The 12,354-nt window shown below is 38.7% G+C and overlaps 2 protein-coding genes across 2 annotated transcripts; both read left to right on the top strand.

Annotated features, from left to right (window-relative positions):
* The first annotated feature begins 3,160 nt into the window (after window positions 1-3,160).
* LOC103950761 lies at window positions 3,161-5,874 on the top strand. Its single transcript, XM_009361997.3, has 3 exons — window positions 3,161-3,617; window positions 4,404-4,751; window positions 4,834-5,874. The coding sequence occupies exons 1-3, from the start codon at window positions 3,183-3,185 to the stop codon at window positions 5,455-5,457; spliced, it is 1,407 nt and encodes a 468-aa protein (XP_009360272.2). The 5' UTR covers window positions 3,161-3,182; the 3' UTR covers window positions 5,458-5,874.
* A 3,024-nt stretch (window positions 5,875-8,898) lies between these two features.
* LOC103955191 lies at window positions 8,899-11,741 on the top strand. Its single transcript, XM_009367071.3, has 2 exons — window positions 8,899-10,756; window positions 11,054-11,741. Exons 1-2 carry the CDS (start codon window positions 8,941-8,943, stop codon window positions 11,152-11,154), a joined length of 1,917 nt encoding a protein of 638 aa, XP_009365346.3. The 5' UTR covers window positions 8,899-8,940; the 3' UTR covers window positions 11,155-11,741.
* The last annotated feature ends 613 nt before the right edge of the window (window positions 11,742-12,354 follow it).

Below are 12,354 nucleotides of genomic sequence, written 5' to 3'. Positions count from 1 at the left end.
AACATGCATAATTAGTTTACTATGGGAAAATTGAAATGTAACCATCTCGCTCTGGTCTAACAGTACTTCTGTTTACATTATTGGATGGTGTCCCAAATTCAAATCGGTAATATTTTGCAAAAACAAGTGACTTGGATGCCTTTAACTTTGGGCCTTGGCAAGCCACAGCCTGTTTTGAAATGAACTTTTTTAGGCCCGACTCTTCTCATTTATGGGCCGACCAAGACTGCAAGACCGAGAGGGCCCATTACTTTTCTCTCGAACAAGAAATATGGAAACCTAACTTATTTCCGTGATTAGCGTAGCTGGTGCTTTTTCGCCTTTCAGACTAAGGAAGTGCAAGTGTGTAAGTGGGGTGGGGGACACTTTATTTTATTTTCGGTTATTGTCTCCATCAATGAATATAAAATATGGGAAATAAATTGACCAATATGATACGAGATGAAGTTGACCACCATACGTGAGTTGGAGCTACGAAAATAAATTTGAATAAGCAACAAGATCCCACATTTCTTGTCCTTTTAATTGATGTTAAATTTGGTTTATACATCATAATACTAAATTAGTTATTAGTTTAATTATATTTTTTTTTGCCAATCATCAAAACAATAAGAAATGTCATGAAAACTTCCGCTCTTGGAGGGTGTCTTCAACAACGAGGAATATCTTAAACTTGAGTTTCTTTTGTTGATAAATAAGATATTTAATCATTATAACAATGTTAGAAACTTGAAACTTAGTTGTTACAAAATATTCATTTTTATGCACGACACAAGGTATCGAGTTCGGATTCTCCTCTTCCGTATAACTTGTATAAAAGTAATTTGATCTAATGTTTCAATTTTGCAAAAGTCTATAGTTAGCTCATCCTCCTAATTCCCTTTGGAACCCTAAGAAGTTTGCCAAAGTTTTTGGTCAAGACATATAATTGCAGGTGAAAAACAAACTCTCTCACGCAGGAAGATTTTTGTCGTGGCATCTAGCAGTAGCAGTATCAATTAATAATGTCAATCTACACATCACATGCCAAGAAAATCTATTAAAAACGTCCCCACGAATTCAACAACCAACGCTTCCTTTCGGGGTCTCTACCCATCTAACACCCATCAAGGAATTGTCTTTGTCACCCTGCTCAGGTCCGGCTCCATGTTAGGTGGCTAGGTCCATGCCGATCCTTTAGGCTGAGGCTTGCAAATTATAAAACAAATGATTTTGTTTTGAATCGTGACAATTAGGTTGCAAATTAATGAAAATATCACATGTTGTCATATATTGGAAGGATAGCAACAAAGGGGCGACTCCAAGTCTACAAATCTCTCCACTTTGCAAGGGTTGGAACCAGAACATTTATCGTACACAGTATTTCTCTTACCTTACTAAGATGTTGTTTTCGCGACTTGAATCTGTAACTATTTGGTCACAAATAAGCAACATTTTCCTTCTATCACTCTTCCCTCTCACTTTTGGAATTACAAACTAGGGAAGTTTACAATAACACGACCTCCTCATCCAACAAGGAAGCTATAGAAACTATATATAAAAAACATTAATCGCAAACTGGATAAGGTACGGAATTCTAACATATTGCTTTGAGTTTAAGCCTTACCAATTTGAACGCAGGAGGACCAACCGTAGCCAACACCACCCCCCAAATTTACTTGTTTTGCAGGTTATTTTTCATCAAGGTCGTTGAAAGTTTGGTGCTCTAACAGGAGGCATTATTCAAACGTAAAAAGCTCGGTTCCCAAGTCAAAAACAAGGTACACAATTCTTTCCATGAGTGCATAAATTTGTCCTGTTTATATATCTTTTTTGAGTTGAGAATGATTTAGTGTTTGGACGCTCTGCTAATTATATTACGTGATTGAAAGAAATATAGATTTTGTTCTTTAGAGCATGCTTAGGAAGCTTTGCACGCTGATAATAAAATAGGAGAAGCCATCGATTCACACTCATTAAGACATGCAACATGATCTCTTTTTTTTTTAACTTTTTAAATCCAAAAAACATATCATGTTTTCATGTTTTTAAATTTACCAAACAACAAGAAGCAGCCAATAAAGCAACAATCCAACAACTAAAGATCGGAGATTACATTACTTGCCGTTTGACCGTTGATAAACGGCGCCAACCCCCACAGAGTCACAGATCCTCACGGCCTCTGCCATATCATATTGGTCACGAGAAAGATTTTGCCCCCAAAATTTCCAGTTTTCCATAACCAGAAAACTTTTTAATTTGTCAGGGCGTCGTCGTCGTATTGTAGTAGCCCTGCACGCTTCAGCGGCTCATGCTATGGTCCTATGAAACCTTATAATAAGAAGGACAAATTTTATGTGTCGAAAATTTTACGATGACAGTGTTTTAAGTCAATAGCACTTATGATATTGAAAGTTATGAGAATATTGCTAATGTTGCATTCCGGAAATAAATTATTTGGTTTGAACAATCAGACCACATAGCTATCTGGCCGAATAGTGGCACCAGTCTCCTACGGGCAAGGTTGGATGGGTATTTTTGTGCTTATGGATAAATAACCACGTGATCCAATTGTTCAATACTTTCTCTACAATAACAATGTTACAATTATATAAATTAACATATATCAATACGTAATTGGCTTATAGTAACGTTCCAGTGTTGCATTAAGGTATAAAAGTTTTTCTCAAAAACAAGATACCAAATAAGAAAATGGGGGAGTGGAAAATGACAAATAAGCCATTACCCAACCGCGCTTCTCTTCACTCCTTCCTGCTGGTTGGCGAAATCCCCCGCCAGACAAAGAAAAAAGTACAAAAGTGAAAACACAACTATTCTCCAGTAATTAGTAGACAGGCACAAAAAAGAAAAGAAAAATAAAAAAAGGGAGGGCATAATCAAAGAAGGGAAATTCTGGGAATGCAGATAAAGACAGCTCTCTGCTCGCTCCCAGAGTCCCACCCACAGTAGTAGTAATACACTAGTGTGTGCTGTTGCTTGTCTCTCTCGGCGCAATATTTTTCCTTCGTTTAATCATTACCACCCTTTTTATTTCCTCCAAAAATCAAAACCCAGAAGTTGCTTTCACCAAAGCTCCCTTCTTTCTTCTCACTTTCTCACTTCTTCCCTGCAAAACCCACAAACCACACCTCTCATTTTTCTACTTCTTCTGCAGAATTTTGGGTGAGGGGCAGAGCTGTCAAATGGAGAGAAAGCAGGGTTTTTTTTCGGCTTTGAAGGAGGAGGTGACGAGGGGGCTGTCGCCGGGGAGGTCGAGGGCGAAAAGTCCGGCCAGGAGTGGGTCCCCAATGTCGGGGCTGCTCAGGCGGCGGAGGAATCATCACGTGGCGCAGCCGGAGCCGTTGATGATTCTGAGATCCGGGAACTTGAGGCCCGCCGAGGCGCTGTCGCCGCTGAAGGAAGGGCCGGATGGCACGGACGGTGGAGATTCGAGGATGGAGGGGAAGTGGGGCCACTGGATGAAGGGGCAGCTGTGCAGGACGCCTTCGGTTTCGTGCTCAACCTACAAAAGGTCGGATCTGCGGCTGTTGCTTGGGGTTCTGGGTGCGCCGCTCGCCCCGGTGCACGTTAGCACCACTGAGCCTCTGCCTCACCTTAGCATCAAAGACACACCCATTGTAAGTCCTTCCCTTGACATGTAACTTTTGCTGATTACTCCTCCAAATCCAATCAAATTGATTTTCTGAATGCTGAAAACTTGAAAGGCTCTAAATTTTAGTATAAATTTGACAACTTTGGAAGCTATAAATTTGGTTTAGTTTATGTTCATTTTTGTGAAAATTAATGTTTTTGTAGATTTTTTTTCCTTTTTTTGTTTATTCATCTTTCAATTTCCTGAAAAATAAAAATAAAAAAAAGAGATTCATCAAGTAGTTTCCTATGCATGCCGGATTCTTTTATATAAAAGTTGGTAGGACATTTTGATTATTTGCTCCACATGTTTATTAACGTAAGTTCCCTTGATTTCACGCATGCTGATCTCATTATCATAAACGAAAGAAGAATTTGCGTTGCAACCGGTTGTATGTCCCTTGTGTCACGCGACGAGGACACGAGGGGATATACAACCGTGGATAGCTAAGAATCTTTCGGTTTGATGGCGATCGTGTTCATGCACACTTTGTGCAACTTTTTCCTTTTCCTTTTTACCACATACCCTTCACAATTTTCATCAAATTGTGATCTCATTGTGCAGTTCTCAGTTTTCAACTGCATTTTATATGAACTGAACTAGAATGTTGAATCTGTGTATTTGATGCCAAGTATATCTGCAGATGTGAAACCTAAGGCTGTGGGGCTTAATTTCATTTCATCATTTTATACGAACTGGACAGGACCTTTTTCTTCGTTTCGGTTTTTACAGAAACCCTCTAAACACAATTTTTTTTTTATATGTTTTGCAGGAGACTTCATCTGCTCAGTATATATTGCAGCAGTATACAGCAGCATCAGGAGGGCAGAAGCTTCAGAACTCAATCCATAATGCTTATGCTATGGGAAAGGTGAGAATGATCGCCTCGGAGTTTGAAACGGCCAACAGGGTTGTACGGAACAAGAATTCCTCCAAAGCAGCAGAGTCGGGCGGTTTTGTCCTGTGGCAGATGCATCCGGACATGTGGTATGTGGAGCTTGCACTTGGCGGCAGCAAGGTTCACGCTGGTTGCAATGGAAAGCTTGTGTGGAGGCACACGCCTTGGCTTGGTGCACATGCTGCAAAAGGGCCTGTCAGACCCTTGCGACGGGCACTTCAGGTAAATGCTAGTCCTGCTTTGTTTGGCTCAGTTTGCCTTTGCCGTGCATAATTTAATCAGTGTGTTTATTTATTGAATACAGGGGCTTGACCCACGAACCACTGCTAGTATGTTTACCAGCTCAAGATGCATTGGTGAAAAGAAGATAAATGGCGAGGATTGTTTCATCCTCAAGCTTTCTGCAGATCCTTTGACGCTGAAAGCCAGGAGCGAAGGGCCTGCGGAGATCATTAGGCATGTTTTATTTGGCTACTTCAGCCAGAAAACAGGGCTCCTTGTACACTTGGAAGATTCCCATTTGACCCGCATTCAGAACAACGGAGGTGATGCTGTTTACTGGGAGACCACAATAAACTCATTCCTCGATGATTACAAGCCCGTTGAGGGGATTATGATCGCTCACTCGGGACGTTCAGTAGTAACCCTATTCAGGTTTGGAGAAACTGCAATGAGCCACACCAAGACGAGGATGGAAGAAGCTTGGACAGTTGAGGAAGTGGCATTCAATGTCCCTGGCTTGTCAATGGACTGTTTCATCCCTCCTGCTGAGCTAAGATTTGCTACTATGAGCGAAGCCTGTGAGCTCCCTCAGGGTCAGACTGTAAATAACGCTGCGGCAGCAGCTGCGTATCGGGCGAAAGTTGCATCATTCGAGAAGTCTCATGGAGGCAATGCAAGTAATCTTATGTGGAAGATGGATGTTTGAAAGAATAATTGTATGGACTGACTTATATCAAAGGTAGGCATGGTAAGATGGGAGCCGAGTTGCATGCAGGACTTCTGTGATGGATCGATGTAGTTTCAAACTTGTACATAGTGAGTTGTCTGTAGATTTTCTCAGGTGCCTGAAAAATTGTTGTGCTCGAGTCAAAAATCATTGTGGAGTCGGGACTCGGGCTTTTGGTGGATGATTGAGCTGCGTAACGGAGCTCATTTAGAACCAATAGTGATTAGGATTCCTCTTAAGATCAGTTACTATTTATGTAAAATTCGTATTTTGTAGGGTTTGATGCAAAATTGTACTTAATTTCAGATTGACTTGGAGGTTCTGCATTGTACCTTTTTACAGTTAGATTTGCGAAAAATCAAAACTGAAAAGAAAAAGATGCAAATGTTGAAGTCACCCTTTCATTCTTCCTCAGTTGGTAAGGCTTTTATCTGATCAAGGCCTAAAGGTTTGGAGTTTGGCCCAAAGAATCAAAGCTTGCTTAAGTATTGGTAGTAGAGTCCACAGACTTGAATCTCATGCACGACTTAAAAATAAAGACAAAAGGATCACCGGATGAGAGCTAAAGCAATACTCTATATTAATTTACGAAAAAGAGGGAGAGCCTGAAATCGTATTCACGTGCAAGGAAAATGTACTTGATTTTTTTTTTTTTAAGATTTCAATCAAAACAATTTAGAAACAAGAATAAAAAATGAATCAAACTGTTCTTGATTGTTTACGGAAAGTTTTTGTATACATACACACATGCCGTCGTATGTTTACATTTGTTAAGTCGTTTATTCAATTAGATGTTAATTTAAATGATCCATAACTATACAACCTTATAAATTAAATTCATATGCAACTGAAATGCATGTGTCATATGTCTGACTTATCTCATATTTTACGTGTACATTCACTAACCCTTAACATAGCTTAGTTCTAATAAATTAAAATAAAAGAACGAAACTAAAAATATTAAAAATAGAAGAACACCATCATCCTTCGAGTGCAAGTTGTCTTCGGGAATTCATCGACGAGTCATGTGTATTCGATGCCTCTAAAAATGTTCCAAAAATATTTTTTCAAAAATTGAATATGAAGTGATGTATTTGCTTAAAATTTTCAAATTTTTTTGATATCTTTGCATGTTTTTTGAGAGAACTATGAATTTCTAACACTAGGGAAGTTTCAAAAAGCGAGTTACTATATCAACCAACTTGGGCGATTGCAAAGAGCTTTGGCTGTTGACCTTGAAGTTCGCTAGCTTGTACTCGGACTCGGTTGGGGTCTCATTTCGAGTGATTATGCGGAAGCAAACAAGGAGGAATGGTTGAGGAGTCAGCTGCCATTGGGCTGGGTTGCGGAGGGCGTGGGACAGGACGAGTGGTTGAGGATATAGGGATTTTGTTTGTAGAAGATTTGAAGTTGTTCATTTTTTAATATCTCTACTAAGAACCGTGTCAAGAGAATTAAGGTGTGATTAGTGTATTGATTTTGCAAAATAAAATTAGTTTCCTCCAATATCCCACAAACAATTTTTTTGGGTGTTGATTGCATAATGTTGTATTCTCGTTTTCTTTTGCAAGAACTGAGACCTCCTTGAACAAATAAAAGTTTATGCGATACATATGCGTACAAAACTTTGATGGACCATATAATTTGCTTGAAAGTCTTAGTTCCTCATAACTTGCGTGCAAAACATTAAACTCAATGAAGGAATAGCAATTTGGGGAAGACATGGAAGACCAACTGGAATAAACTAGGACACAAATTTTACAGAATTATCACTTATAACAAAAAAATAAAAAAAAAGGTGTGCAACTCAGATTTGAAGTTGCTGGTTACTACTACACCATTGCATTCCAATCATCTTTTGGATATTGAAAACAAAAGCATTAGTTCTAATCATCATGAGCTTTAGAAACCGATGTAGCTATTCTCCACGCCAATCCTACGAACAAACAATAAACTAAACACCAGAAACATCTCTGCACATCGCAACACTTGGTTACCAATCACCAGAGAGTCATGTTACTCCCACGAGTCTTCGAAGTGTATTGTTTAAACCCTATTTACCATTTCTAGATAAGATTAAACTCTAATAAATCGCCTCTTTTCATGTCCTCTTGTTTTCCAATCTATATATAGTCTGTGTATGTAACAGCCGCATATTCTTGAGACTTCCACCCAGTTGTACTAAATTACTAATTCTGTTTTCTAAAAGTTTTGCTAGTTATGGGTTTAATATTTGTTTGAATGAGGTTAAGTTGAGGAGGACCACAAGAACCACCTTTTGTTACAACCGATTGAAGTAGAGCAACTTACATGACACGAGATGTCACGATGGTAGTGTATCTTTGCCATGCAAATCGGAAACTGATACCAAGTCTTCAGGTTGTGGTCCCTCAACTCCCTTTTGCAACAAACCCATCTGTAATCACAATACATTTTGCTGCATTATTATAAGTAGAATAGAAAGACCTAGATTTTGTTTTTTAGAGTAGCTTTTGAAGAAGATTAATAGTAGAGTGGCATTAGACCTGTTGACAAGGGAACTTAAAACGAAAATCAAGGTTCCAGACAACATGATGTCAAATGTCCATTGAAAGCAGAAAGTTTGTGTTCTAATAAGTGCTTATTGGTTGGAATTACACTTGGTGGATTTTGAGGATCTATGATATATCTTGCTTACGCGATCCTTAATTAGCTGTATTAAGACAAATTAGTATTTTACAGGAAAAATAATGCAGATTAATGAAGAAAGTAGAGACCTGATTCGAAGAATAACTGAAAGGCCTTCCCTTCGAAATGAGGACCACTTTGCTTTGCAATGTCAGATGACAATTCCACATGCTTCTTTATTTGTTACCTATGTGGCTGTCACAAGGCCAGCAATTTGTAAAAACCCAACACCACTCCACAACACAAATTGAATCCAATAATATTACAAATTATATGAACAAACGCCTAATGTAATTAAAAGAATTGCACAAAATACAAACCCACCTTAGAAATCAGATCCTTTATATGAGCTAGCTAGAAACTGAAGAGAAACTTCCATGCCAATCACGGATGCGCGCACCATCTCTCTCATTACATGATCCAGTAACTACATAATGAGTCAAAAATTTATTATACTCTAGTATATATATAGCATAATCAGAGTAATAAATGGTTAAATGCGCGATCTTAATGTATGATATATATATATAAAGAGATAGACACACGAGTATATACATCCCTGAAAGAAAAGTTTTGTTTATGACAACCTTTATGTGGGGAGACTAACCTTTCTCGAAAATAAAGGCACAAATAATTCAAAAGTACAAAGATTACAATACATGCGCCATTAATGTCACTAAGCTACAAACACCTGGCCACTCTGCCCACTTGATCAATTTTGACCTTTTCCCTTCAATTCCCCTTATTGCTCTCCACAAAACCAAAACCCTAAATTCTCAACCTTTGCCCTCAGTCATGGATTCCCTGAAGAAGAAGGAGAAGAAAACCCTGCTCACCAATATTACAAAAGAGCAGGCTTGCACTCGACAGTTTTGCTTCTTTTGTACCATGAAAGAGCCAAACTCCTTCAAGAGGAGAGCTGGAATATCAGCCTGTTTCAAGGAACTACCTCACAGGGAAGACCAAGGAAATGTCCTAGTGCTGAGCAGCCTATGGAATGTTGCTATGGCTCACCCTGAAGACCCAGAGTTCCCATCCCTTGGAATCTTTGAGTGCATGGTACGGTTTATCCACAAAGGCATCAACAACAAGAGTAATACTTGGCTTCAGAGGGACCAAAACATCTACATCCCTTACTATGCAGCTCATGTCATTGGTTCTTACACCATGAACAAGGTTGAGTTCGCTGAAAAGGCAGTGGCATCAGGCGTGATTCCACCGCTTTTGGAGCTTCTCAGAGGGAAGATGAGTTGGGTCGAGCAAAGAGTTGCGGTTCGAGCGCTAGGTCACCTTGCAAGCTACGAGAGTACATTTGAAGCCGTGGCGGAGTATGAAGAAGAGGTGGTGAGATTAGCCATGAAATTAGCTTCTACATGTCTTGATGCGGTATATGTTAGTTTTGTGGGGGTGAAAGATGAGAGAAAAAGACAGAAATACCATTGTGATTTGCTCACAAGAGGTGTTGGGGGAGTTGAAATGGAGAACCGCAAGGCAGAAGAATGGGCTAGTCAGCTTCAGTGTTGGTCTCTCTACATCTTAAATTGTTTTGCTTGCAAAGAGAGGTCTTTGAATCTCATTTGCAATGGGGATTTTTTGAAACAATTGTGTGGAATGTGGGGTGGATTAGTCAATCACTCTTCACCAGCTGGCGTTGGACTTGTTAGGATTTTGTGCTATGGTAAATATGGAAGGAAAAAAATTGCTGAATCAAGGGAAATTATTGAGAGCCTGTGTAATCTCTCAAGGTCTTCAGATGATTGGCAGTACAGGGGGATCGACTGCCTCTTGTTGCTTCTCAAAGACCCGAATACGAGGTACAAAGTTATTAATATGGCAGCCTCATTTCTTATCGATTTGGTTGAACTCAAAAGCCTTGGAGATAGATCAAACGTAGGTGAAGCAATCACAAAAGCACTTCTTCTAAACAAGTTGAACCAGAACAGAAGAATTGAAAAATGTTTGGAAGAGGTTTGGAATTTGAAGGTAGAGAGGAGAAGGAAGGAGAGAGTCTTGTCTCAAGAACAAATTGAGGAAAGTAGGGTTTTGGTGGATTTAATGAAACAAGAAGCAAATCATATGGTTTGTATGGGAGAAATAGAGGGAGCTATAATTAAGTATTCTGAAGCATTAGAAATGTGCCCATTAGGGTTGAGAAAAGATAGAATGGTGCTTTATAGCAATAGAGCTCAGTGTCAGTTGCTTATTGGAAAAGCAGATGCCGCCATTAGAGACTCGACAAGAGCTCTCTGCTTGTCGAGTCCGGTGAATTCTCACAGAAAAAGTCTTTGGAGAAGATCACGGGCTTATGACATGAAAGGATTGGCCAAGGAAAGCATGATGGACTGTTTGATGTTCATCAATGGCTGCATCAAGTCTGGGAGCAGAAAACGGGTGAAGATTCCGTACTATGCCGCACGTATGATCAGCAAACAGATGGACGCCACTTGGCTCTTCGCCACTGCCAGGTCAAAAGTGGTAACAAGTGATGATCAAGACTTTCAAGCGATGAAAGAAGTACAAGTGTCGGAAGGTAGGGTTAACTTATACGAGAGTGGCAACGACAAGCAAGGTTACCATGATGAAATGAGGAGAATTATGATGGAGAAGAAAGGTAAGTGAAATTAAATTTGGCACTCGAAATTTCCAATGCAAGAATGAGATAACGTATATAATCATCGTTGCGTCTTGTGCCAATAATACAATGTTATGTATGTTATAACATTAGCACAAAGCGACACAGTGACGTTATACTTATGTCATGTAAGATCACTTGTAAATGTTTGAAATTCAAATATTAGGTTACTACAATTGTTTCATTTTTCTAACGTGCGGTGTGTGTACGTCTTTGCAACTTTTTAGGGTTTATCTAGTCGAAGTATCAGTCACCTTTGTGCTGTATCTTTTTCAGGTCTGTCCACCATTTTAGAAGAACATTTAATTCAACCAAAGGAAGAGAGTAGGAGAAAGATGGAAAGGATGAAAAAGATGGAAAGGACGAAAAAGATGTAAGCTTTGGTCGTGGCTTGATCAGTGTAAGTTTTCGTGATGGGTCATTGGAAATCAGTAGTGATGCATACTTATAACCACAAGATTTAACGATATGTTCTAGTTGAATTTAGGGTTTATGCAGTTGAAACTGTGTCCTTTTTAAAGCTATATACTACTGCATACGTTAATTTATTCTTCACGATCAGCTTAGTATTATCTTTAGGTTAAGCGTTTTCTTGGTCAATTAGAATTTAGAGAGCTAGTTAAGTGCAACAAAATTTCTAATTTGATGATCTAATTAAAACATACTTTGTGTCAGGTAGTTAATCCAGAGAATAGTACTGAACTGCATTTATATGTATGTACTGTTAGAATATATGGCGAAGGTGGAGAGGACCACTTAGGCATATCGATTAAACAAAATTTTCCAATGAGGAGATGGACGAAATGAAAAGGTAAAAAGGTGTACCTAATTCTATCTTTAGTGCCTTGTCTTCTGATCAACTTACTCAACTTTATCATCTTGAATCCATGTGTTTATCACAATGGTGTGTTGGGATATCAAGGATTTAGGCTAAATTAATTAGAAATACACTATAAGACAGTAGAGAGACAGATTGATAATACATGACTTGCGTATAACAAAGTCACTAAATAAGGAATTTTCAAATGATTTATTTTAAATACTGATTTGCAAATCTCTCTCAATGGATTGCCTTTTGATCATTTCAAATTTCTCTATCTAATTTTCTAGTAAACTAACCACGAGCTGGTGACCCAGTGGTAAATGGCGGATTGTGAGGCTTCCTTCAAATTAAAAACTGGAGGTCTTGGGTTCGAAACCTGCTTCTGGTGTGGAAGCCAGATTTGTAGCTAGGGGGAGGCTGAAATGCCTCTGTGAGTCTAGTTGTCTCCCTTTTTAAGAAAAATAAAAAATTCTAATAAACTAAATCATAAGATACTTGATAATCCCTAATTCAAACAAAACATAAGGTCATTTCCAATGTTTGTATTGAGAACTTTGTACGTGGCGTAAGCATTTATTCTTAAACCGGAGGTTAGTGTTCGAATTCCATGTGTTATATACTTATATATAAGCTAAATGACTCCAAATATTACAAAATACAATCACCTAGGTGAAGCAGTTAAATCGCACGTTGAGTTTAAATTTAGAAATCTTGTTTATGAATAGGTAGAAAGAAAAAGATCTCTACTTTACCC

The sequence above is a fragment of a genome, unplaced genomic scaffold, assembly GCF_019419815.1.
Source record: "Pyrus x bretschneideri cultivar Hongxiangsu unplaced genomic scaffold, Pyrus_bretschneideri_v1 Contig1, whole genome shotgun sequence".
Lineage (NCBI taxonomy): Eukaryota > Viridiplantae > Streptophyta > Magnoliopsida > Rosales > Rosaceae > Pyrus > Pyrus x bretschneideri.
This window is presented reverse-complemented; position numbering and strand designations above follow the sequence as displayed.